General features: G+C 33.5%; 4 protein-coding genes, 1 long non-coding RNA gene and 2 pseudogenes across 6 annotated transcripts; 3 read left to right on the plus strand and 4 right to left on the minus strand.

Annotated features, from left to right (window-relative positions):
- Window positions 1-208: 208 nt before the first annotated feature.
- Window positions 209-1,555, plus strand: LOC145631428 (protein CfxQ homolog; annotated as a pseudogene). The gene is made up of 2 exons (XR_014112392.1): window positions 209-396; window positions 495-1,555. The product of XR_014112392.1 is annotated as a protein CfxQ homolog (transcript).
- A 5,063-nt stretch (window positions 1,556-6,618) lies between these two features.
- Window positions 6,619-8,703, minus strand: LOC145629978 (protein trichome birefringence-like 4). The gene is made up of 5 exons (XM_081682221.1): window positions 8,289-8,703; window positions 7,805-7,964; window positions 7,451-7,632; window positions 7,110-7,268; window positions 6,619-7,021 (listed from the first exon to the last, which is right to left on the minus strand). Exons 1-5 carry the CDS (start codon window positions 8,672-8,674, stop codon window positions 6,688-6,690), a joined length of 1,221 nt encoding a protein of 406 aa, XP_081538347.1. The 5' UTR covers window positions 8,675-8,703; the 3' UTR covers window positions 6,619-6,687.
- A 1,786-nt stretch (window positions 8,704-10,489) lies between these two features.
- On the plus strand, window positions 10,490-12,380 carry LOC145631427 (vignain-like). The gene is made up of 4 exons (XM_081683497.1): window positions 10,490-10,965; window positions 11,060-11,295; window positions 11,431-11,571; window positions 11,675-12,380. Exons 1-4 carry the CDS (start codon window positions 10,515-10,517, stop codon window positions 11,948-11,950), a joined length of 1,104 nt encoding a protein of 367 aa, XP_081539623.1. The 5' UTR covers window positions 10,490-10,514; the 3' UTR covers window positions 11,951-12,380.
- A 40-nt stretch (window positions 12,381-12,420) lies between these two features.
- On the minus strand, window positions 12,421-14,683 carry LOC145631431 (uncharacterized). The gene is made up of 4 exons (XM_081683500.1): window positions 14,189-14,683; window positions 13,904-14,091; window positions 13,230-13,458; window positions 12,421-12,865 (listed from the first exon to the last, which is right to left on the minus strand). The coding sequence occupies exons 1-4, from the start codon at window positions 14,265-14,267 to the stop codon at window positions 12,735-12,737; spliced, it is 627 nt and encodes a 208-aa protein (XP_081539626.1). The 5' UTR covers window positions 14,268-14,683; the 3' UTR covers window positions 12,421-12,734.
- A 219-nt stretch (window positions 14,684-14,902) lies between these two features.
- On the minus strand, window positions 14,903-19,632 carry LOC145631430 (uncharacterized). The gene is made up of 2 exons (XM_081683499.1): window positions 16,700-19,632; window positions 14,903-15,545 (listed from the first exon to the last, which is right to left on the minus strand). Exon 1 carries the CDS (start codon window positions 18,935-18,937, stop codon window positions 16,817-16,819), a length of 2,121 nt encoding a protein of 706 aa, XP_081539625.1. The 5' UTR covers window positions 18,938-19,632; the 3' UTR covers window positions 14,903-15,545; window positions 16,700-16,816.
- A 442-nt stretch (window positions 19,633-20,074) lies between these two features.
- LOC145629979 ((S)-8-oxocitronellyl enol synthase CYC2 pseudogene) lies at window positions 20,075-21,453 on the plus strand (annotated as a pseudogene).
- A 195-nt stretch (window positions 21,454-21,648) lies between these two features.
- LOC145629980 (uncharacterized) lies at window positions 21,649-26,179 on the minus strand. The gene is made up of 7 exons (XR_014111993.1): window positions 26,028-26,179; window positions 25,802-25,869; window positions 23,539-23,601; window positions 23,287-23,334; window positions 23,129-23,188; window positions 22,420-22,491; window positions 21,649-21,964 (listed from the first exon to the last, which is right to left on the minus strand). It is a non-coding gene; the product is annotated as an uncharacterized LOC145629980 (long non-coding RNA).
- Window positions 26,180-27,263: the final 1,084 nt, after the last annotated feature.

The following is a 27,263-nucleotide window of genomic DNA, read 5'->3' on the forward strand; positions in this document are numbered from 1 at the left end:
TGTGCAAGAGTGCTAATATTGTAGCGAGTTGTAAACTTTTTTGTTATTTCGATCCCTAATAGTACTCTTATATTTGCAGTACTGCAAAATTCCATTACACATGGCAGCAAAGAATGGCTGCAATGAAGCTGCGAAGCTGCTTCTTTCTCTTCGTGCTTTTGTGGAGGCCAAAGCCAATGTAACCTGCCTTTTCTCTCTCCATTTGTTATATGGTTACTAATATAATGCTGAGGACTTGGTAAACCTGCTAGAATTTTTCTAAGACCTCTTACTTATGTCTGTGCAAATGGAATGACGTCCTTGCATCTTGGTGTTTGGCATTCACTTCGATCAAATGACTGCTCTACAGTGAATACCTTGCTTGAGTATGATGCTGATTACAATGCTAAGGACGACGTGAGTCAATGGACACCATGCTTAAATATTCAAAACTCAAGTTTATTTTAAATACTAGCTGGCTAATATTCAACAATTGTCTTATGTTTCTGATGCAGGATATCTTGACCCCTCTGAATCATCTGTCACTATGTCCTGGTAGTGAGAAATTGCGGAAAATATTAAATCAATATCTAGAGGAGCTGAGGAAGCGCAAAGCCCTTGAAACTTGTAGTCCGACGATATCTAAGATGGATGAACTTGAGTGTGAATTGTCAAATATTGTGAGTTTAAATGACCTCATATTGCATAGATTAAAGAAGATGAAGGGAGAGGGGGGATTATTTTTGTGGATGAAGCCTACCATCTTATACCAATGCAGAAATCAGCTGATAAGGATTATGGATGGGAGGCTTTGGAAGAGATAATGTCAACAATGGAAAATGGGAAGATAGTGGTCATATTCACTGTGTACAGCGAGCCTATGAAATGGGTAATATGTTCCAATGAAGGATTTTACAAAAGGGTGACGAAGTTTTTCTATTTTGATGATTTTAGTTCCAAGGATCTTTCCAACATTACCCATGTAAAGATGAACAACCAAGTTGAAAGTAGCTTATTATACGGATTTAGGTTACATTCTCTCTGCACTTTGGATACTATTGCAGAATTGATTGAGAGAGAAACCACTGTAAAGCAATGCCAGGAAATGAATGGTGGTTTGATTGATCCATTGTTGGTTAATGCTTGGGAGTATTTGGACCTTAGGCTTAGCTTTGATTGTATGGACTCAAATGAGTTGCTGACAATAACTTTAGAGGATTTAGAGGCACGCCTTCAATATCTATTGCAATGAGCGGTCTGGACCAAACTAAAGAGGGATTATCCATAGCTAAGAAGCTTTAGTTACGAATAGTTGAAGGGCATAGGGATCATGATCAATCTTTCGGTGTTCATCAATTTTCTTCCTCAATTTATTTGTACGGAGTAATTGAGTTGTTGATCACTCCTCTATCCTTGCTTCTGCAGGAAACCATTCTTGAGTCTTTGTTTATATTTTTGTATAATTGATTAATACATACAGTAATTGATTAATACATAGTTAAGTATGTAGTATAATTGATTGTAAGATTAATACAGTGTACTGATAATTTTGTGATAAATCAAGTTTTTGTATAAATGAAGCAATTATTGATTCTTTTGCACTGTCCTTCACTCCGTCCCAAGCAATTTATTTTGGAAGCCACAACAAAATGTAAAAGAATAGATCTCCTAACACCTTAGTTTAGCATGTCATGTCACAAATCTCACAATATAAAATTTCAAATAACAAGTAAGCGAAATAAGCTATAAGAGTTATACTAATCAATTTCCATAACCGAATTATTTCGGTTTAGATTAGATTGGATTGGATTGGATTGAATTCAAATTCGGTTTAGATTAGGTTTTAATAATCCAAAAGGCGCGGATCAGCGTCTATAAAACTAAATATGATTGGCAAATTTAATGAATTTTTTTTCAGAAATACAACATTAGTATAAGAGTACCTGATATATTGTATTCATAAATCATAATAATTGATTACACATTTTATAAAACCACAACATATCAAAACTACGTAACTATTACCGATGTCAAAACAATTAGCTAATGAGCAATACCGATAACTTGGGGAACCGCGCACATCGCGCGCGGGTCCACAACTAGTATGTGTTAAAAATACAAAGACCTTTAAAAATAAGGAAAATCCGGACAAACTAGTAAGTTGTGGGAAGAAGAGAGAGATTTAAGAGAGTAAAAAAACATAAAAATCAACCGGCTTAACAAGTTGTAAATTAATTAAAAGGTCTTTTATGGAAACATATGGGTAAAAGATGAAATTTTTTGGGATTATTGAAAGGTAGGATTGTTTTGAGCAAACCAAAGAAAGGTGAGATTACAACTAAAAGCAAATTAAATAATTTATTATCTCCTCAACTATCTTATTGATCACATCATCATTAGCTACCAATTTCTCCAAATCCTAATTTAGTCTTATAATTAATCATCTCATAATCTCAAGATTATCCTTGAATATACCACAATCACATTCTTGCATATTTGCAATCTACTACTATAGGCACGAAAATTTAATATAAGTGCCAATTGGATAGACGGATACATACGGGCCGGGTCATATCAAATTATTGACTCAGTTTTATTTGACTTTTATTTTTTTAATTTTTTTATTTGACTTTTATTTAATTTAACTATTTTAAGTGAAACAAATTAAATTAGCCCAATTTTATTAATTTAATTAAATATATATTTTTTTAGGTTTAAAGCCCAAATTCTAATGTAAATCAAATCCTAATCCTAAGAGTCACCCACTCTATAAATAGAGCTCTCTCTAATTCATTTGAAGAGGAAAACAAGTAAAATCAAAATAAATATAGAGAAAGCCTTTCAAATATTTTAAACACCTCTAGAAAAAACTTTAAGATCTCTAGAAAAAACAAAAAAGAAAAGTTGCATCCAACTCCACAACAGGTGGACATTTGTTAACATAGAAATCTTCAAGATCTCGTATATTTAATTGCTATCTTGTTACCACTTTATGACACTCTATATAAAGAGAATCATTTTTAAAGTTTAACAAGTCTCATCTCCTCCTTAGGGCATGTTCACTTCAACTTAATTTCAGTTCAATTAGTTTAGATCGTAATTTTCTTCTCTCTCATAAAATACACATTATCAATAAAATCATTATTTCCTTATATTTTCTACCTTTTTATTTGTTATATTTTCTACCTTTTTATTTGTATATCGTAGGTTTGAATTTTTATAGTTTACAACCACATTTATTATTTTCATAATCTAACAAAATATTTACGTTATAATAGATAAAACGATTAAAATAATTTACTAAATTTTGCTATAAAAGAAAAAAAAATAATCAACTTTTGTAAAATTTACCTATACTTCGTATTCCAATAAGAAAATTTTTCAAATTCGCACCTTTTGTATGAGTGTCGTCATAATCACGTCTCTATTACTCTAAAAAATAGAGATATAGTGTTAAAGAATTTTTTAATTAAGAATGAATAATAGTGAGAAAAAAGTGAATTGTTGAAATAAATAATATTAAAATTATTTATGTATTAACAAATTACATGTAACTACATATAATGGTTATTAGTGTAATCATGTTATTAAATGTTATGTATGACAATACTTTGTATTCTCTATGCTACTGAGGCCCAGCCTACTACAACTAAAAAAAATGTGTTGATTACAATAGGTGGACGTGAGACTTTTGATTGTAATTTTCTTTTTTTTTTTACTAATAAAAGTCCATCACTCAAGGTTATGTGTGGAACAACAAACAACAAAAAATCTCCTCTTTTATCTCGATTCTAATGGAATTGCACATAAGAACCGATATAGAGTGAGTAACAATAAGTTGGTTATCGAAGCAACAATGAACTACAATCTTCATTGGTGTAAGGGTTTGGATCCAAGGCTACTCCGTGGAAGATATCAAAAGAGCAATTGTGGTATATGGGGGAGTTTTGGGTGAATTTATGGTGACCGATCGATTTGATCATAATGGCTATTCCCTTTGTAAGGGAGGAAGAAAAGTTGAGTGTCTTTCATTTCCAAATGAGCATAATGGAGAATAAAGGGAAATTGAGCATGGTCACCTTGTTGTTTTGATCGGTTAAGAGAAAAAGACACATTTTGTATATCTAAATTCAAGGGGTTTAGAATGGGGTCGTGAAGCCAATTATGTGTATAGAAGGCCAACAAAGAAGAAGAGTAGATATCCTCTTCTTAATCGGCGAAACAAAAGGAGACCTAAGTGTTCAAGTACTCCGCCGATCACAAAAGTCACCAAAGGATTTAGCACAATCACAAAGGAGGGACTTCATCATGTTTATTGTCCACAACTATTAAAGTGGTGGTGTTGACTCACATGATACTTATTAGGGATTTTGCTTCTGCCTCTTAGATTGATGCATGTGATTCAATCATACTTATTAGGGTTAGTTGCTTAGCTCATATGATGACTTTTGTTCTAGTTTCTTATTGCTAATGTTGTTAGTTAGTTGTATTACTCCGATGTTAGTTTGGTATTGCATATATAGTGTGTTAGTCATTATAGGATCATCATGTGTAGTAGTGGTGTATGTGATATTGTAATGTAATTGAAATTTTATACTATATAAAAAGAAGAGTTTCCTTTCAAAGTTTTTTAAGTAATTTTTTGTTTCCTATTTTATCCCTTCCATTTTCCTATTATATACACATACTATACTTATTGACACATACCACACAGTTATACTTGTGACAAAAAAGTTCATCTAAAAATTATTTATTTTTCTAAAATATGAATTACAATGTAGAAGTATATGATAGTCACTTGATCAAATTTATTGTCCTACATAAACATGTGGGAATCTTTAGTTTCTTCTTTAAGAATGTCTTTGGTTATGTGTTCCAAGTTTCTGGCAAGACATCTTTCAAATTTGAGGTATGTAATTTAAAACCAATTGGATTCTACACTTGGGAGTATGATTCGCGTCATGCACTTAGTTAAATCAATTGGTGATCTATAATAAGTTATGTAATTTCAGGATTATATAATTGTAACATAGAGTTATGTAATTTCAGGGTTTTAATTGTACCATAATTGTACAAGCTAGATAGGAATGTACTTATGCGTGCATTAATAACCTAACTAATTAAGCCCCCCCCCCCCCCCCGACCTCCCCTACATTACATATCTACAACTTGTACTGAATTTAGACAACGATCAAAATGGATCATAGACTCGTAGTAAATGATTTTGGTACATTGAAAATATTGATGTCCCAATGAATCGTATCGGATAAATAATTTATGATCTATCATATAAGGTCGGATGAGATTGAGTGAAGTGGATTGACAAAATGCATATGTATCACCCTATATAAACTTTTCAATCTCTTAAAAATCATTACCTACTGCTGCCAGTTTATCCTACACCACACCTTCCGATATCCTACACCACACCTTCCCCTACTTCCTTCACACCAAAACACCAACTCTCCCTTGCACCAGCACACTGCCCACGCAACTAATTTTACTCTATGGTACAATTATAATGTGATGGAGAAACAGAACCAATAACTGATGATAAGTAGTTAGCAACATATCCTTGGATGATGAAGATTTTTGAATCAGTGATCTCTAAGATGAAAACACCGGCTTGTTGTGTATCTTAACATTACTAAGATGAGCACTCCTCGATATACCGGCTACCGGAGACTGAGAGGCGGCTCGGGATAACTCAAGATTGTAGCCATTGGTGCCTCCCTAAGTTGGTGTTCCCGACTCATGAAACCAGCTTCTCTATGTTTCTTTAATTTATTGATGTCTTCTAAAAAGTATAATATATCTCATTAATTACTTGTTTTATTCAAAAAATATTTTGTACAGTATGTTAGATTTAAGGGATCTTTTTTAGTACACACAATGACATGACATATGAATTCTTGTATTATGGTGACATGTAACAAGGTGTGCATGGACTCAAAAGTCTATGTATAGTGTAGAATAGTCGTTGTTGGTAAAATAACTATTGAAATCAATAACAGTACAAACAAAAGATTAGAACTTTCCTGGATTCACAGTCGCGCCGTGGAACAATAATCCACTGCCTTAGAAGCGAAATACGCCATCACCGGTACAAGTTTCCTAGTGACGCACGCCCCCCAAGTTTAACGCAACTCTCTCCGTAATCCGTGCACCCGAATCCGAAGAGTGGAATTGCTCAAGAAGTGTTCAGATCTCAAAGGGTAGGTTTGAGTTTTTGGTTTGAAAGTGTATGAATAAAGATAGAGAGACAATGCTCATATTTATATGAGTCCCGAAAATCGGAGACAAATAAAATAAACCGACCTAGGAAAAAAGGCGGGTCCGATCGGGCAAATGTTTGCCCGATCGGGCCCGAGATAAAGTTTACCAGACCTGGTGTCGCGCCCGGTCGAGCGAGAGCTCCCAATCGGGCTCGTCAAAACTCAACTCCGTCGCCCGGTCGGGCGCGAGAGCCCTCCTATTTTCCTTAGCCAACTCCGTCCGGTCGGGCGAACCACCGCCCGATCGGACGCGAGAATCCGTTTGCATTACCATTTCCAACAATCGTTGTCGTTTGTGTATATATGTACAAAGTACATTATTAAAAAAATAAGTCGAAAGTAACATTAAGAAACTCTCCTCACGTTTCTCAAACATTTGTATATGTGGTTAAACTGTACCAATACAAAAAGGCCAAAGAAAAAACAGGACAAACTAGTAAGTTGTTCTGTTAAACCCTTCAGAAGAAAATAACAAAGATGAAAACAGAAGTTCATTCCAAGAGTCAGGAACTCCAGGGAGGCACCAGTGGCTGCAATCCTGAATCGCTCCCGGCTTTTTTCTTCCCCGGTGTCTGTACATCGACGGGTGCCCATCTTTCCTATAATCAGTCAATTTGGTAATGTTGAGATATGTTACTGGTGTCTTCATCTCTGAGATTACTTTCTCTAGAGCTTGCATCAAAAATGGATATGGTTTTAACAATTTTTCGTCTGTTATTGGTCCGGTTTCATTGTGACAGACTCCATCAGTATCCCAATCACCTCCCCTGCATCAGTTCAATAAAACAGAAGATTAATACTACACAATCTGAAATTTCAAGAAAAAAAAATTTGAACATCAGAAAATTTTCTTACATGAAATGAGTTTGAGCAAAGCCTCTAAAAAAGACTTTAGTTTTGCTAGTGTTGACATTATTGTCAACCCAATTAGCCCATGTTTTTAATGCCTTGGCGTATGCTACTCCAACATCCATTTTTTCGTGTATAATATCACCCTCTTGGAAATAATTCTCCCTGCAAAAGGTACATTTATCGTGTTATAGACTTATAGCAACTTCATAACACGTGAACTTCTTTTAAATTTTTTTAAAAAAAAGATGGAGTAACTAAAAATGAGCATATGTATGTAGCCACAAAATTGAAATTAATACGCAATTGAAATAAGAAAAAGCTTGTGTTAAGATCAATTTGCATACCCATTTCTAGACTTGTTATGATTCCACCAATGTCCAGTGTTGAAGATGAGAAAATCAGCATCACGGTGTTTGTAGATCATACCATCCAGAATATCTAGCCTCAATGATTCATTTTTCTTTGGAAGATGACGTTGTTGGACTAGGAATGGTGATGTGATTAGTGTTATGCTGCAATTATAATCCTATAAACATCCCAAAAATACTAATCAAGATTTGACATCGATGAAACTTAATTTATATTATGAAATGGCGGGAGTACAAATGTACAATAGTTAAAAGACTGGAGACTTTTCTTAAGATTACACAAATAACACAATCAAGAATAGTGCAAGATTTGATATGATAAAAACTTACCTTGAAATAATAGTTATAATTTAATTTGTTTCTAAAGGTTTGTCCTTGAAACATCCTCAAAGAACAAACCAAAGATTGACACATATTCCTGTTTAGTGAATCTCCCACAAACACTAATCTCTTTCCTCTTAACATCTCCATCATCTTCTTTGCATCAAACCTATTTAATCAAATTAACAAAAATGCAATTAGCTAATTTAATTTATAATAAATAAATAAATAAAAATATTAATGATTAATCTATGTTGTAATAAATATTGACCAAAATTTTACTTCATCTTTGATTTAGTATTACGTACTTTCAAAGACAAGTTCAATTCAACAATAATGTCATATTTCAATATTAAATTACAAAATTTAAGAGACTTAAATCTATGTGACAACATTCAATGTTTGAAATCATTTCCTTTTTTTTTTTTCCTGATTTCTATTATTGTTAAAAAAATAAGGAAAAAAAAAAACGAAGAGAAATTAAAGACTAGACCTTGGAATGTCACAACCATAAGGTTGCCATCTATACTTCAAATAACCAAAATCAGGGCGACCATTTCTAAAGCAATTGAACTCGTTTTCGACATACGAACACGACCCGGGTGCATAAATCGGGTATGAATCATCAAAAACCCATCTTCCATCAAAAATGTCACAAGTATTTTTGTTACTTGAAGGTGGATCGTGAGAAACAGGATTGGAAAAGTTGAAAATTTGGAAAGTCAACGTTGATGCAGTTGACAATAATTCATTAGTAGAAGTTGATTGGTAATTAAGTATAAAAAGAATAGAAGAAATTAGAGTAAAACATGTAATGATGAATGTAGTTTTTGATGATGGAAGATTATTAGAAATTGACATGTTTGATAATTTTAACATGGTTTTAGACTTTAGAGAGAGAAAGATGGTTTTTTTTGGGGAATAATTATGCTAATAAATGGTCAAATGATGAGATTAAATGTTTTTTAGTCAACGGAAGAAGTAAATCTATTATGATTGTATTATACGACAATATGCACTTTAAGTGAAAAAAAACCAACCAAATTAGAAGTAGATCAGAAAAAGTTTTTTTTTTTTTTTTCCCTTTTTGCCAATTGTGGTAACCTATGAGTAAAAGGTAAAAATTCTTATGTTTTTTTTTTTTTTTGACACAAAAAATTCTTATGTTTGATGCGAAATGGTATATTAGTTGATGGTGACCGTGTAAAACTGTAAATGGTATATTAATTATGATTGTATATTAGTATGTACTTAAACTAAGGGAGATTATGTCTAGAATTGGACCGATTTGGAAGTTGGAACCATTTGGATTATTATTGCAAGATGATAGTTAACCATTAAAGTGGATTAAAGAAAGGTGCAATTCCGTTCCAAAAATTAGATCCAAACTGGTTGTTGCAATTTCTTACAACTTTGAATCTAAACTTATTTTAGGTGTAATTTGAACTTGGAATATCCTTATCAAAACTTATTTTTCTTGAATTGAACTTATCTAAATTTATTAAATCTGAAATAAGTGAAAATAAGGTAAACATAGCATACCTAAAAATTCCTAATATATATAAGATTTTTTGAATAAATAAAGCAAGAAATATCACCTTTTTTTAATTTGAAAGAAACCAAAGCTAGCATTAATTACGGCCTTACGGGATAAATTATCTATGAGTATATAAGGAGCAATTTCGTGGGGAAAATGAAATAGTACTTCATCATTAATCGCATACATAATACTCCATATAGTATTTTGTAAGTACTTAAAATGTATTCACTTTAAAAAGTTGAACGCTATATAGAAATAGTAATGTCAAATGCTACCTCCATTTCACAAATATTACAACCATTATTATTTTAGAAAGTTTATTTTTTTATTTGCACATGTCTTTTCTCTTTCTCTCTCCCCTGTTTCATAAATATTGCAACAATTACCATTTTAGAAAGTTTCACAAATATTACAATATTGCCCTATTTGCACATGTCTTCTTTGTCTCTCTTCTCATCGCATGAGTTCCTACCTTTCTTCTCTAATCTCTCTTCTATTCATGAAATCCGTGTTTCATCTTCATATTGTAATATTTAGAGAACGGAGGAAATATTGTTCATTTTCACAATAAAAAAAATGTAAAATAGTGACCGATTTCATCCTTTAATCCAAAAAAACAATGCAATGCAAATGTATGCTCAACCAATTTCAATCAAAGAGTGAAAATGAATTCCATCCATTTCAACATAAATTCAATGAATTCATCTTTGTCACAATTTTTAAGCATCAAACTTTAACAAAAACTTAATAATCATTTAATAATTATTCAAGTTGCATGATCTTATCTCAATTTGTACTAAGATAGATAGATGAGAACAACAAAAATAGTTATGCTTATGCATAGACAAAATGCTGATTGTTAGCAACAATTTCTCAGGTCTCAGAATATCTTCATGTATGAAAGAAAAGGACAATTGCAGTTGCGCATTTCCTCCCCCTTTATACACTTTATAACCCATTTTTCACAACTCTAAAAAATCAGATAATATAATGACGATTTTATTCAACTTGAACTACAAACTTGTATGGCTAACATAAATATTACTCGTCATTGCATAACAAATTTAACAATAAAATCTTATCTTTGTTAATTCTCAAACACTTTTGTTAGTCCTATATATATAGCTAGCCCCTTCTATTCTGTTAACATATCACAAGAAAATCGTAGTATAACCAAATATGAAGTACATGAAGTGTTTTTTAGTATCCTTAGTCTTAGCAATGGTTGTCGGCCTATCTAATGGGTTTGATATCCAAGAGAAGGATGTAGGATCCGAGGATAGTTTATGGGATCTATATGAGAGTTGGAGTAGTCGGTATGCTGTATCGAGGAGCCTTGATGACAAGGTTAAGAGGTTTAAGGTGTTTAAGGAGAATGTGCAGCATGTCTATCAAGTTAATAAGATGGACAAGTCTTACAAGCTAAAGTTGAATAGCTTTGCTGACATGTCAACAAATGAGTTTGGTAGTTACTTTGCTGGGTCGAAGATTCACTACCACCGGATGCTTCGAGGCAACAAGACTGATGGTAGCGAAAGCTTCATGTATGCAGGTGTCGACAATGTTCCTAAGTCTGTTGATTGGAGAGCGAAAGGTGCTGTTACGCCTGTTAAGTACCAAGGCCGGTGTGGTAAGTCTAGGGTCACTTGTAAGGGACTTTTGACAGTTCAAGTCATCTAATTTTCCTTGTTTTGCTGAATTGTTTTTACTGTGAATCTTGACAGGAGGTTGCTGGGCATTTTCGACAGCTGCATCGGTTGAGGGTATAAACCAAATTAAAACAGGGAAGCTGGTTTCATTGTCTGAACAAGAGCTTGTTGATTGTGACACCTCTCAGAATAGAGGATGCAATGGTGGCCTTATGGATTGGGCTTTCGCTTTTATTGAGCAAAAAGGCGGTCTTACAACAGAAGAAAACTACCCTTACATAGCTACACAAGGAATATGCAACATCTTTAAGGTTTCACTTCAGAACATATGTAGTATATATGATACATAAGTTGTACTGCAATTTCCCTAAGTATAATATTTTTGCACATACCACTAATAAATCATACTACTTTGAATTATTTTCCTAATGTTAATAAAAATGCAGATGAGTAGTCCAAAAGTATCAATTAATGGGCATGAAGATGTACCTGTGAATAATGAGGAAGCTTTGCTCAAAGTTGTCGCGAACCAACCTGTGTCCGTGGCCATTGATGCAGGGAGTCATGATATGCAGTTCTATTCAGAGGTAACCAAATATCTAAGATCTGAACAGCTAACTTAACATTGTGATATTATAAACTAAAGTATTGAGACTAATTATATTTCATCATTGATGTGTTTTTCTATAGGGGGTGTTCAGTGGACAATGTGGGACAGAATTGAACCATGGTGTAGCAGTTGTGGGCTATGGAACTTCCCTAGACGGTACCGACTACTGGATTGTAAAGAATTCCTGGGGAGAACAATGGGGGGAGAAAGGTTACATACGGATGAAGCGCGGTATCCCTGACAAACAAGGATTGTGTGGGATTGCAATGGAGGCCTCTTATCCTGTCAAAAACTCTGCCCTTAATCCATCAGTTTCTAAGGATGGAACTTCCAAGTCTAGGAAGAATAGATTTTAAACAAGATTTAGAGATGTTTGGTTCATGTCTTTCATGCATAATTATTCTTTCAAAACATAAACATGTAACATGAATTATACATTCCAATTGTTGTAAGCAATTTATATACATGCTGTACTAAAGCGGGTTTTGTAATAACTCCTGTTTTTAAATTTTCAATTACTTGCATTTTTAAAGAATTACTTTTAAATCAAGTTTTGATCTTATAGATTAAGATCAACAGTCTTTGTAATAGTGAGTTTATACTTTAAATTAATAATTAACTAATTCCTGTTTTTATATTATTTTTTTTTTACACGTTTTCTTTTCATGATTTTAAACGCGTATTATTTCAGCCATTAATATTTTTTTTTCTCGTATGGTACTTCAACTATTAATCAACCAAACAATTATCTACACTTCCAAAGAAGTAAAAGAACCTCCAAATTGCATGTGTAACTTTCTAAATGAAGCAAAATGACCAATAAGTTCAAATAGAAATATACAAAGTATGTTATTAGTCATAGCATAACGGCCATCATTCAATACATATTAAAGAGTAATTCTTACATATGATGAATTAGAACAATGCGACAAACAATTATTCCAGTACACCAAATAAGAAACAGTGATTTCCATTATAAAAATATAATGTGAAATCATCAACATGTAAGATAGATCAAATTCTTACACTTTAGTACTCCTCACAACAAAAGTATGACATAAATCAACCTTCAAGGGGAGAAGGAACATAGGTAGTTCGCGATAAGTTAGAAACACACAATAATTAGTAATTACCCTGGTTTTACAAAAGTATTAAAAGTTGCCCTATGATTGAAATCACAATGCCAGACAGTACAGGTATGGTAGCAAGGCTACCAGCAGCGTTAAAGTCGCCTTTGTCGTCTTCAATATGCTCTCCTACATCGAAATGCCCTGTAAAGAAAGTTATCAGATTAATCACTTCCGAGGAAGCAAGCAAGAGTGAGCTCTCAAACGCCAGAAAGAAAGAGAAGTCATTCAGAAAAACCAAAAGAAAGATGCAGAGTATATCAGCAGAAATATTTCTACGTCCCTTAGCAATAGGCCAAGTGGTTTGTGGTTATTTCAAGGATCTTAGGCTCTTAGCAAGCCATTAAAACTATCATTCCCTATTTCATATTTTACATTTTCGCCTTATTACAAATATATTATGCATTAAATAATGGTAAAATAAATTAGTTCGTGTTTTAACTTACTAATTTTAGAAAGTACCCTATTATTTTGGAACAAACTAAAATAGAAATGTAGTCTACCGTACCTCTTTTCTCACCACGGCCACAGCCAGCTTGAATTGTGTCCCTAACATCCCGAGTGGTGGCCTTGTTAAAGAATGTAAAATGATCCATGATCCCATCTATGCAATCTAGCACGAGGTTTGTTTCTTCAAGGCAAGGCCCATTACAGAACTCATCAACATGATCATGGGGTACATGGAGATCTCCACTCTCTGTAAGTCTACAGGACTCGTCACACTGGCTGTAGAGCTGCTATATAAAAAAAAATGACTTCACTTGAGCTAAACATATATTGACCTTTGAGAGCCAAAAACAAGAAGGTTTGCAATAAGATTCAACAACCCATTCAACCCGTTATGTAAAAGAGCAGAGGTTTTCTACCCATTAAAAATAACATCTGATAGAATTTTAGAAGACATAACTGCATAATACATAAATGAGCTTGTTTGCACTTGCAGTATGTCATCTGCATAAAAGCCCGTTGGCTATCTCAGTTGGCTAAGAATGCAATAAAAATTCAATTTGATTCTACGATCGACGAATTTATAGGGTGCCTAGATTATTTATAATAAAAAAAAAAATAAACATTGCAACTGTAATGATTATAAAACGGAACAAAAACATGAATATCAACTCCATTCTCAGCCAATATGTAGAAAGTTAAAGGTAAGGATTTAGAAGTGTTATGTGAGCTTACATGTTTCTTGTGGAAGCACACCAAGGCTGCATCAACAATACGCGTTGGATCAGCACTCGACCCATGGTCTTCATCACCCCCTTCATGACCGCGACCCTCATCATACCCTTCATGACCATGGCCTTCTGCACCCTCGCCAGGATTCCCACCTAGAGATCCAATTTGTGGTTCGTAATCATCTTCTCCAGCTGAATGAATAAACAAAATCACGTTAAAAATGCAATCTTCAATCAAATCATCACTAACATAACTTGGATTAATGATGGTGTTCCAAGAGCATACAACCTGTAGTGCAAATGAAAATGACAGTACAGACAACTACTGTCAATATAAAATACTGTCCAATTTTGATCATGTATGCCATTAGCAAAGATATAATTTACTAATGGACACAGTTAAACCATAAAGTTCAGAAATTATATATAAATATGCTGATTATTGTATGTTAGCAATATCTGAAAAACAAAATTTTGTTTCTATATATATAAGTAATCATACTCTCAGGAGAAAGAACAGAGCATATAATGCAGACCAACCAATTGGAAAGTCATACCTACCAAAAACTGTAACTTCGGTGGGGATTTAAGCATTGAAGTGTTGCGTCGTTTTTCTTAACAAAAATGGATGCAATTAAAGACCAAGTACCATCAAAACTAAAGGGCAGGGCAAGTAGGAGTAGCTCCTTGCAATTAGAGGATAGTTGGAGAGGAAGTCACCAACTTTTACTTTAAATCTTAATTCTGATTTGCTTAATGCTCACACAAGTACCTTATAGAACAATCAAGCAAACCTTAAAAGTCATTTCAGGTAGTAAATTTTTTTTGACATGATGTACAGTACTTTTTTTTTTTTTTGCCTTTCGGCCATGGCCTTTTTAAGTAAAGAAAAGTTGACCAAGTTCATACGTCCTTAACTTCGGGTGTCCAGAAGCTTATGCAATTATGCTAGCTTTGTAAAAACAAAGAAAAGCAAGCCAGGGCTCAAGGAGAGTTGCGTATGAAACAGGAAGAGTATTATTATTCATTTATGAGTATTACAGTACTGTAAGGTCTGTACTCTGTAATAATGCACAACAGCCGCAAAATCCCTCTTTCTCCAGAAATACAAGAGCCCAGTTCATAATCCTTCCTAAAAAAGATCATCTCACATTGAAATTCTGTTGTAGCATGACTGCTCTACATTTTAGATGAAAACAAATTACTTCCCATCATGCTATGGTAAACTTATATGATATCATACCAGCACAGCATATGACAAGTCACTCTTGCAGTCTTGCCTCCATTCTCTATTGGTGTTGTGTGACCGTGTCTGCAGCGGAAAGTGAATTTTTCATGGTTTTTCCATGTGCATCTGCTTGGACTGCATGCTGCATCTCTAAGGTCATCCATTCCAGAGAAAGATGTGCCTCACAATGCATCCTTAAATTAAAACACTTCCATTAAGCTGTGTCCCTTTTAGGAGCATTTTAGTAACTTGAGCACTATAGACCTTCACCTGTTATACTTCTCCCACAACTGTCACTTCCTCCGAGGGGGACAATAGTCCTTCTCACACGGCCACACCTCTCAATCTCTGAAGCCATAGGTGCTCCACAGTGTATAGCTCCTAGACCAAGCAGTCTTTATTGTTGCATAATAGCCATCTGTGCAGCGCACAATATGTAAAAATAATTACCACTTATAAGTTCACAGCAAATAAAGTGTAAAGACTTTTAACATCTAATCCTTCCCAAAAATTAACTATGGTTTGATAAGTTAATGTATAAGATCAGATATACTAATCTGGGATATGCTAAAATTGAATAGATGATTCCACTTTCCTCAGTTGCAACAATCAGGGCTAATCTAGTATATTAAAGATAACAAATTCAATGCAAAGTCTCTATTTGAGGCAGGATACGGAAAATTATATTTCCGAATTCTTACTCCCTTTGATAGCCAATTCTAATGCACTTAAAAAGGCTACTTCATAATAAATAAGAGCCACAAATAGTTTAAAGAACCATATTAATATAGGCTCTCTTTTCCTCAGCTTATTTATACAAGTTTCAGCAAAAACTTCCACATATTGTAACTATAAGTTCAATCACTTTTTATCAACGCATCGTATTCCTACCATCTCAAAGTACTTGCCCTATATTCCTATTTGGATGACTCAAATTAGTTGATCCATTCCTCTAATGGAAAGCTAATCTTCTCTAGCGTTTTTTTTCTTAATCTCGGTCCCATTACTCCCAAATAGACTCATTCACTTTGAACTTTCTACTTTTTCTCCCTTAAATTATTGTGCCATCTACTCATGGAGCAAATACTGAAATACATTAAGACAAGGAATAATATTTTATCCTTTTTTTTAGGTGCAACACACTTGGCCTTCAAAAGTCCCCAACTAAGATTTAAGACTCATAAAAGAAGAAGAGAGCCTAGGTCACTAGGAACCACAAGAAATGGCCAAAGAAAATATGCAAATCCGGTAGCATTTGACATAAATATAATATAACAAACATACAGCAACTATTAACTGTCCATGAAATTATGTCTATACACGGATAATAAATATAAACATGCAAAAGCTTTATAATGTAACTAACAATTACACAGTAAGAAATTTATAGTCTCTTGTTCTTTTCTTTATTTGCAAGTTTTATGGGGGATCTTGTTACCAACAGAGAATCATGCTATTATTATGTACTTACGAGAAAATTTAATGACTTTGATGAAGTGATAATCGTGTCAGCAACAATATTAAGCTTAATCAATACATTAAAAAAAAAAAAGAAGGTGTTCTGCTAATTACCTCTGATGCAGCCAAGTAAGCAGTAAATGGGGAACACACAGCATATGCTTTGGGAATAAACCTCCTTTGAGGCAGCTCAAATGCTAGAAGGCCCAGAACAGAACTTCAGCTCAAGGTTCACAAAATTGAGACAGACTTCATTGATACACCCCACTGGTTGCATTTACTGACAACTTCCTGGGCTTCTTTGAACTGACCCAATTTTACAAGGGTATCAACAAGTAAATTACAGGTACAAGAATCTAGAACACATCCATTAGCTTCCATTGACATTAAAATGTCCAACACCTCGTGAGATTTACCAGTATCACACATAGATTTAGTTAGCGCACTATAAGTGACATTGTCTGGAGCCAGCCCTAAAGCAAGCATGGAAACAAACAAATTTTTTGCCTTTTCAATCTTATTCATTTTGCAAAAGCTTTGAATCAAAGCATTAAATGAGTAAGCATCTGGGCTTATTCCATCAGCTTGCATCTTTTTAAACAATGCAATGGAACGAGAAATATCCCCAACAATGCACAAAGAGCGAATCAATATGTTGTATGTCACGGAATTAGGATTAACCCCCCACTCCTTCATTTCCGCAAAACAATCAAATGCATCTTTAATCTTGTTCACCCGACAGAGACCATCAATTACTGTACTAAAAGTGAAAATATCTGGTTTAAATCCATGCTGTAAGAGGGTCACCAAGAGTTCACAAGCCCTGTCTGTTTTTCCAGTTTTAAAACACCCATCAATTAATGTATTGAAAGTAGTAAGGTTTGGTGTAATGCCTCCTTGTTGCATCCCTAAGAACATATTTAGTGCCTCTTCAGCCATCCTAGCTTTCAGCAAGCAATCAATTACCATATTGTACGAGTTCACATTGGATAGTAATCCAGCTTGAAACATCTGCATCAAATACTGACTTCCTTCTCTCTCTTTTCCCCCTTTGAACAAAGTTTCAATTAGGATAAGATAAGTTTGAAAAGATAGATTTAAACCTAATTCCATATAACTATCCACTATTTCACAAGTCTCCTCAACATTCAGTTTCTTTATCAAACAAGTCATTGTGATGTTAAAAACAGAGGTATCAGGCAGATAGCCTCTTTCCCTGCATTTTCTCAAAAATGAAGCTGCCTCTCTGGCCATAGAGTCATTCGAGAGGCAGTGCAATATAGTATCACAAAGTACTTTAGGCAAAATTGGTTCTCGCTCAACAAATCCAGATAACAGATTAAATGCCTCGTTTTTTCCAAGACAACGGAACACTCCATGCACCAATGACCTATATGTAGCATCACTTGGAGGCACTTTCCTAACCCTCATTGTCTCCAGAACCCTTAAGGCATCACTTACCCTATTAGCATTACAGTATCCATCAATTAATATGGTATATGTAAACACATTAGGTGCATAACCCAAATTCGTCATCTGCTTAACCAACCGAAGAGCTTCATCGACAACTCCGGCCTTGCAAACCCCATGAATAAGGATATTATAGGTGAACCTATCCGGTTTACAATAATCAGCAGTCATCTGCTGAAACTTTAAGTACGCCAAGTCAAGCGAATTCGACTTTATCAAAGCATCAAGCACAGCATTATATAACCTAGTAGTAGGACTAAGACCCAAAAATGAAATTTGTCCAAAAATCTCAACACAATACTTAGCTAAACCTAATCTACCCCAACTTCCAATCAAAATACACACAAAATCCTCAGTAATCTGATACCCAGAACTCCTAATATCCTCAACTAACTCAGCATTCAACAAAACCGGACCTTTTCTATATAGATTATTAGCCAAAACACCGCGAATTCGCTGATTCTTTTGGAATAATGGATTAATATTCAAAACCCATATATAAAACCTAATTGAAATTAATGGGTTTTCATGACTGTGCAAAATACTAACCACAGATTGTGGGGTTAAAACCACCCTCCCAGCCTTTAATTCATGGTTTAGCAACAAATGCCAATCTTTTCTCAATAAAATCTGAGTTAGGGTTTTATGATCAATTGAATTTGGGGGAAATTTGTGTTCAGAAGTATACCTAAAGCTAGAATTGTTAAAACGAGGATTGAGCGAAGACTTACCTCCCAAATTTTGAGCTTCAAATTGCTGGGATTTTGAAGTAACAGTTGAAGGGTTTTGTTTTTGGAAGGTTTTCAATTGATTTGGGGGATTTTGAGTAAGGTTTCTAAGCGCAGGAGAAGCCCTAGAAGCTAAATTTGAGAAGGCTCTCATTTCTTCATGTCCCCTTTGCAGGAGAGAATGTAGATGAAGCAACCACAGTTGGTTTGTTATTCGCAATTGTTACGGGGTATTCCGTAGTGCCCATAGAGGTCACAATTTGCATACTCAGGTCGAGTTTGCTGAAATCGGGTCAGGTTAAGTAATTTTAAAATATTGAGTTCTACGAGTAGCAAGTTGAAATTCCCTTTCTTCATGTGATGGAATAGTTTAATGCGCCTCCTAATGTCTTTGGGAATGTCGTGAAGGATATCTTATGTATGTCTAGAGAGTGTCTTTCTTGCTTTTTCTCTTTTGTCAAGAGATTAGGGAACGGCGCTACTCATAGCTTAGCTTTGTTGAGTAATAGTTTTAATGAGTACCGAGTGTGGCTAGAGGAATACCCTCCAGAGCTTCATGAGGCTATTTGTAATGATGTTGAACTTTTGATGATTTAATAAATGCTAAGTTGTGGTTTGTGTCAAAAAAAAAAAAGTTGAAATTTAGATTTGGTTTCTTTTGGGTCAGGTCGGAATTTGGCACCTCATTCTCTAATCTCTTCAACTAGTTCGAACTATAAATGATTCAATTGTATGAATAGATGAAAAATCAATTTCATATTTTACTCTGTAACAATCTTCGTTTTCTAGTTTAAACTGGAATAGAAGAAGTATACGGACTAGTGGACTACAACTCTGTACTTTTATTACCTTCCGTACTTTAATCAACTACTTATACTTAACGGAATCTTAATATTCAGAGTAGCGTGTCACGCACTAGCTTTTGAGGTGTCACACACTATTTTTTATTTACGAGTAAAAGGCTACAACCGACAAATTAAGCACTTTAAAATTTAAATGGCTACATTCGACAATTTAGCAATTTTCCCTCTTGTTGACATGATAATATCGTTGATGGTTCTACCTGACATGCAATTTCCAATATGTCAATTTGTTCTCCATCATCAACTCACTACTTATCCTTAATCCTTGATAAGTCCATGAGGACATCATCAGTAATTAACTAATTACAATGTGGGGAACTAGTATGTCTAGTAGTATGACTCATCAAGGATTGAGTAGTTGAATAATAAAGTCCTCTTTTTCCTGATATATTCAGCTGCCTATATAACCAATAATTTTAGTGCTAAACTTCAATTCTTTACGCCCAACCACCCAAAAAAAAATAAAAAAACACACACACACAAATTCTTTCATGGCTAATGCATCATTCGCATTAGTAGTAGGAGTTACTGGCATGGCGGGTATAAACATAGCCCAAGCTCTTAAAAGCCCAACAGCCCAAGGAGGCCCATGGACCGTCTACGGTGCAGCCCGTCTGGCCATGCCCACTTGGTTCCCTTCCTCAGCAGTTGATCACTTCATTACATTTGACGCCGTTGACTTTAACGACACAAATGCCACTCTTGCGCAGTTGCGCCTCTTTCCAACCACATCACTCACGTCTTTTGGGCCGCCATCAACGTGGGCCGTAACCAAGAAGATAATATCATCACCAACTCCACAATGATAACCAATGTAATTAAAGCTCTCACGGCCCATTAAGTTACGTCATATTTCGTTACAAACGGGTACTGCGCAATATATTGGCCCATTTAATTTTTTAGGCCAACCTGGTGCGGCCCAACATGAACCTCCATTTCATGAGGATATGGCCCGGTTACCTCACCCAAACTTTTACCACGCGCTTGAGGACGTGGTAAAATCGTACGCGTCAGATATTACGTACACGATTCATCGCCCGTCGATTATTGTAGGCGCGTCAAGTAGAAGTGTATACAACGCGCTGGTGATGTTAGCGGCTTATGCTGAGATTTGTAAGTACCAAAACGCACCGTTTCGATTCTTTGGAAATCGGTACACGTGGGAGCATTTTAGTGACATGACTGACACACGTGTGTTAGCGGAGCAGCACGTGTGGGGGGCTGTAAATGAGAAAGCAAAGAATCAAGCGTTTAATTGTACAAACGGTGACGTTTTTACTTGGAAGAAAATGTGGGGAGTTTTGTGTGAGGAGTTTGGGGTTGAATTTGTGCCGTTGGATGATAAAGATGGGTTATTTGACCTTGTGGATGAGATGAAAGATAAAGGAAAAGTGTGGGACCAAATTGTAGAAGAGAAAGGATTGGTTAAGACGAAGTTGGAGGAGATAGCTTGTTTTGCTGGGTTTCAATATTTAATGAGGTCTGATTTTCAACTAGTGAGTAGTATGAATAAGAGTAAGGAGTTTGGGTTCTTTGGATACGCAGATAGCATCAAAAGTGTTCGATTTTGGATTGGGAAACTTAAGGAGATGAATATTATTCCTTGATCAATCTAGCTAAGTATCAAGAATTTTAATTTTCAAGTGGTTTGTAATAGGTGTGATAAAAATAATTGCTAGTCTTGGTTTTATGATTTGAGTAATATCTATGCTTTTTCTAATGTAAGTCTCAAAGTCATTATCTGTAAATTAAAAAGGGAACAACGTCGTTCACTAAACGACATTTACCCTTTTACTATATAATATCTAAGATTGTAGGTGCTAATTTGTAATATGTAATACATTTAGTTTTGTATATATTTGAGATGTTTTTATTTCTAAATCTATTCATCTACGTTCGGTTTTTCTATCAAGGAGATTACACAACTAACAGAAAATTCCCATGTTTACTATAAAGTGTTCGTTTTTCCATTCATTTCATTCAATTCAACATATAGATAATGTGTTCAAAACTCGAAATTGTTTTTGAAGGACTTTTTTTTTTTTTTCCAATAATGCACATTTTTGAAGTTTGAACAATGGAAGCCATATACAACTTTCACACTCACAACTGTCACAAGTGGAGCTATTGATCGTTTATGGCATGTAAAATAAGTGCAATGAAACATCATAATATAAATTCTCCCCTAATCCTTGATAAAATATTTACACCATCAATACCCTCAAAAATAAAAGAGTAGTCTTATTGATTATTTTTGACGCTTCTATTCATAATGTCCATCCAAGTGGGCTGAGTTCATAGAAGACTAATCTACGTACCTGCATTTCATTCAAACAACAAATTCAAGTTAAGTGTTACAAGTAATTCCTTTTGTTTTACGGAGTATATTTTTTTTTTTTTGAAATAAATACGGAGTATTATTTATAATGTTAGATCTCGTTTGACTTTTTTAAACCTGTATATGAATGTCTGTATCATTTAAAAAGAGCAACTTAGGACATGTTCTCTTCAGCTTAATTTCAGTTTAGTTCAATTCACTTTCTAATTTCCTTTTCTTATAAACAATTCATTTCATTTCAGTTCAACTCATTTAGTAAATCAGAACAGACTCTTAATTAAGTAAATATAGTTGTAGATAAATGCTTGGATAAATAGTAAGAATTTTTCACATTATAATTTAAGTATGCACATAGTTTGAATTGAAAAAATAAAAATCGCTATCTAAACAAAAATATTTTTTTAAATACAAAAAAAATGATGGAAATAGACTCACATAATATTTGATAATCTCTCAACCAGAGGTACATGCTGGTCTTCGAGGAGGTAGTTGTTGATGAGGTGTTCTCTGTCACAGATATTGATATTATTAGTTTATTACAACGTAAACATTGTTTAATTTTCAAAGTATTATAATTAAGGAGCTTGTATGACAATTAGGCTTGACAAAATACTCATTAGAGACGTAAGACAATTAGACAAGTACTGTATAAAGCTAGAAAATTCTCATATAAACACAACAAGTTTATGTATGACACAGTTCTTACAAAACTATTGTAGATTTGTAGTACTATAAAAATTGGAGCAGTTATTAGTCCATGACCAAGCGGCCCAATTATAAAACAAGGGTAAAAAATTACAAATAATCACTTTTTTTTTTTTAATTAATAGTGGATCCTGTGGCCCACTATGACCATTAATAATTTCACCAATGAATCTCTCTATATCTCGCTACCCTTATGACTTTTGAGAATTGTCGACTCTTAGCATTGAACATATATACCTTGTTTACTTAATATACTACATCCGTTTCATATTATTTGCAACGATTAGACATTTGTTCTTTCTACTTTATGTCAAATCGTTGCAAATAATATGAAACGGAGGTAGTATACTAGTATTAGACTATTATCGTAGTACTTAATTATAAACTCGCACATCATTTAGCAATTTAGCATTCTTATGGATAGGAAACCATTGAATACCTGTAATTTTGGGCGTAAGGACTCCACGGCGGTTGTTGATTTTTGGGTTGTTGCTCCTTGCTGAAATAAACATGCAAAACAATTTTATGTATTTCAAAATATTATGCACGAACACTCGTAATTAGTGTGAAAAAACATGCAAATAGCTTGGATCATACCTTACAAAGAGCCCAATCTGCTGAATCAAAGAAAGCACGCTCATGATCCTGTTCCAAATACATAATTCAATTTAAAATATCAAGTTTATTGCTACTTAAGCACAACAATTTTCCCAAAAAAAATAAATTTTGAAAAGAAAAAAAAAACTACAATTTTTGAGTTTTTAATTTTAGAAATTTTTGGAGTTTTTTCTAAAATGTTCAAGATTTATGACAGTTTAGCTAATCATCTTATTGCTATTTATTTTTTACCTTTGAGATGAGAGGCTTCTTCTTAGGCACAAGTCCTCCGTATTTCTTACTAGTAGATGAAGGCTGCAATGCAATTATCAAACCTTTCAATATATAAAACCAACAAATACTAATACTCATATAAAAAAACGTAACATTAAATCAAATTCCTATGGAATTATGGAGTATATACTACCTCTGTTAAATGCTATGTGCAACTTTGGAATATTTTATATTTCACAAATAATACCCCAAAGTTGCACATAACATTTAGCGGAGGTAGTAGATCAAATATGATTGCTTTCACATTGAAAAGCATTGTACTTCCGTTACTTAATCGATCCCACTGTATATGAATTTAATTAATTCATTTTTGGTTATGGTATTTGGTTTGCCCCATGTCAATCTGGGTCGTACTTGCATGCTTAAGTCAAATATTACTTTTTTTTTAGCATGCACTAGTACATACTATCAAGCAGGTGTGTCGTGTTCTACTGTGCCAAATAAAGACAGGCAGACAGCCTAACATACATAGATGTTATGCTGTGTTTTTTTGTTCTAGGTTGTGCGCCATGCCTCAGGCCAGCCTAACCCAATGCCATCTTTAAGTGGGAGTGCCGGAGTGGCACTCCTAGTCTTATCCGTGTATGCCCCTCGGTCACAATGCAGCTCAAATGTTGGTTCATACGTTGTATTGTATAATTAGATGAAAATGTAGCAAGCAACTGCCGACAGTTGGAAAGAGATCCCAGTTTTAAACAAGGATATGTCGTGTCAATCAGATTGGTTAACATGGAGAATGACTACAATAATAGTTGGACCCGGCCACACGTGATCCATTTCTCCACTCTTTAACAATTGGTCCACTTACCGGTCCTATTAATACGAATATACGTACTAATTATATATCTTTTTGTGTTAATTTTACCAATTTTACCTTTAAAAACATGTTTGCTTTTAGTAGAGTAGCATTTTCAATCAACATCATTTTTTGTTTTTTTAATAATTGAATATATTCCATTCATGCACATTTTAATAAAAACATTTAGAAAGATGAACTGAAATAGATTATTATTACCTCCATTTATTATCGTAAATTAATAGGGGTTAAAAATTTTCACATCGCGTGTTATATTTATAAATTACTTGTATAATTATGCATGTTATATGCTCAATATTTGGTTTATAATTTTATACTTATATATTACGATAAATTCTGTAAGTTACGGAGTAATTTACATGTACTCATTTTATACATAACAATACACCTTATTTATATTGTAATCAATACCTAAATTTATAAAAATTAATACGAATAATATTCTACTATAAAACGTTGAATATGACTTTTTAAATTTGAGGCATAAACAATGTAAAAGAACTAGTCGTAATATATATGGTTAATTATGAGCATGATTTGTGAATTTGATATGTACAATTCCTTGATATATACAATACAATATTGTAACTTACAAAGGCTTGTGTTTGACAAAACCCTAAATTTAGCAAGTGTAAAAATATACTCCATACTAGGCACTAGCTAGTTACATACATTTATGGTATCAATCCAACTTATCATGTTAATTGAAATTTGTTAAGCAATCACTTTCACTTGTCTTTTTCTTTTTATAATTAACATGGAATAAAAACCTTCTAATTTCTAAATTTTATAAACTCAAATGACATAATTATGATGTCTAAAGAACTATTAAAACCTTGATTAATCATTTAGTCAACTAAATACTTGATTAGTTGATTATTGTAAATTATGTTTACTTGGTGCATTTACATGCCTTGTACATCTTGCTTGCTGACGAACGTTCCAAATATATAGTTGACACATTAAATATTTAATCAAATAATTAAGGCAGAATTTTCATGACAAAGTAAAAAAAAAAAAAATTAAAAATGTACAATTCTACCAAAGATTACCTACAAAAATGTAGGTATTTGGTACCACCTAATAGCAAAATTATAGGACAATGCATATTAGCATTGCCCTGTTTCTCAAATAATTTCGTTACAATCAAAATACAATCATGCTAAATTTATACTCCGTAATTAATTAAACAATCTTTACAAATGTAATGCATCCATATTTATAGTTTAGAGGTTCAACTTTTCATGAGTAAAAGAACAACCTTACATACATATACTAGGTTATAATCAGGTCGTTTGGAAAAGATGTTATAACCGTGGTTGTACTTTACAATACCAAACATGATTAACAAGTTTAGTACTAATATAAACCGGTTTATGAATAATTAGAGATGTAATTACATACCTCATCCATGTTTTGCGAGGCCAAATAATCTTCTCTTCCATCATAATCCGCCATTTTTACAGCTTCCCCTGCTCCATATCTCATTCCCATTAGAAAAATATAACAAGAATGGTAGGATAGAAAAAACAATAATATGGTAATATACAATATTTTATAAGTATGTATATTTTGGATAATTAAAATTTTAGAAAAGTAATTAATTAAAATAGAATTAAGAAAAAAAGACCTGGAAAAAGTCTGTGAAAGCTGGAAAGACAACGAGTAGATTAACAGCACAAAGAGATGTGATTATAAGTGGCACGCAGGCACTTCTGACTTGTGGTATTTAATAGCACAACCCAATCCAACAAAATAACATTTTTATAAAGAAATTTTAATTTTTTTAATAAAATTAATTTTTATTAAAAAAAAAAAAAAAAAAAAAGGGTAGAGGAATATTGTGGAGGGTTTTGTTTGGGGTTTGGTATAAAGAGTAAAAAAAGGAGGAGAAAAGATGCAAAGGTAAAGGAAAAAAGACTAGTAGAAGAGATAATAAAAGAGATGTTTTAGGGAGAAAATGAAGGAAAAGATGGAGTAAGATAGTTAGATAAGAATATACGTCAACAAGCTAAGCAACAATTTTTCTATAAGATATGCTTGTTCTATATTTAGGAAGGTTTATTTTTAGGGTGTTTGGTTTGAATTTGGTTTTTTTCAAGATATATAATTGTGGTTAAGACTGATTAATTTTTCATGTCAACATAATCAAAGGGTAGAAATAAATATACGGTAGCTAATAAGTAATACTCGTAGCATCTGGTTATGTGTAGAACTTATGTTCTATGATGTTACTATTTCAGTTCTTGTTTACTTGTCATACTTGTCTTTCTCTCTATAAATAACATTAATTATAGTTCTTCTCTTAGTATACTTTGTACCCATCCACTAATTACTTCGTATAAGAAAAAAAATTACTACTAATTGTCACACAATAAATAAATAAACTGAACCTCCTAAATCTCACATCAATCAAAGCGTGTCAACTAAAAAAAGTGGAGTACAGCGAAGAATACAATAGCTTCATTAGCGTTACGTACAACAAAACCCTTAATTAAACTTAAGATTACTTACCTATTTTAATGGACACCATTACACCATCAACTTTAACATTCTTATAAGCTAAATACACCGACACTCTTCTATAGGCGGCTAAGGCTTAGCAATTAAAATTAAACACGTTCCATTTTTTTGGGTGGAAAGATATTTAGGACAAATTAATCTAATTATAATCAAGTCTAATAATACACTTGTATTTTTGTACTACGTATTTTAATTTTTTTTATTTATATTAATCTCGGTTGGAAGATAGTAATGTCAAGTTGTCAACTTTAAGTGGTTGAAAGTGGACACTAACTCCTTAACGGTAGGGTTTGATTAATTCTCTTAGATTTTGATTTATTCAACTTGTAGATTGTAGTCTTAG

The sequence above is a fragment of the Chenopodium album genome, chromosome 5 (assembly GCF_948465745.1).
Source record: "Chenopodium album chromosome 5, dcCheAlbu1.1, whole genome shotgun sequence".
Lineage (NCBI taxonomy): Eukaryota > Viridiplantae > Streptophyta > Magnoliopsida > Caryophyllales > Amaranthaceae > Chenopodium > Chenopodium album.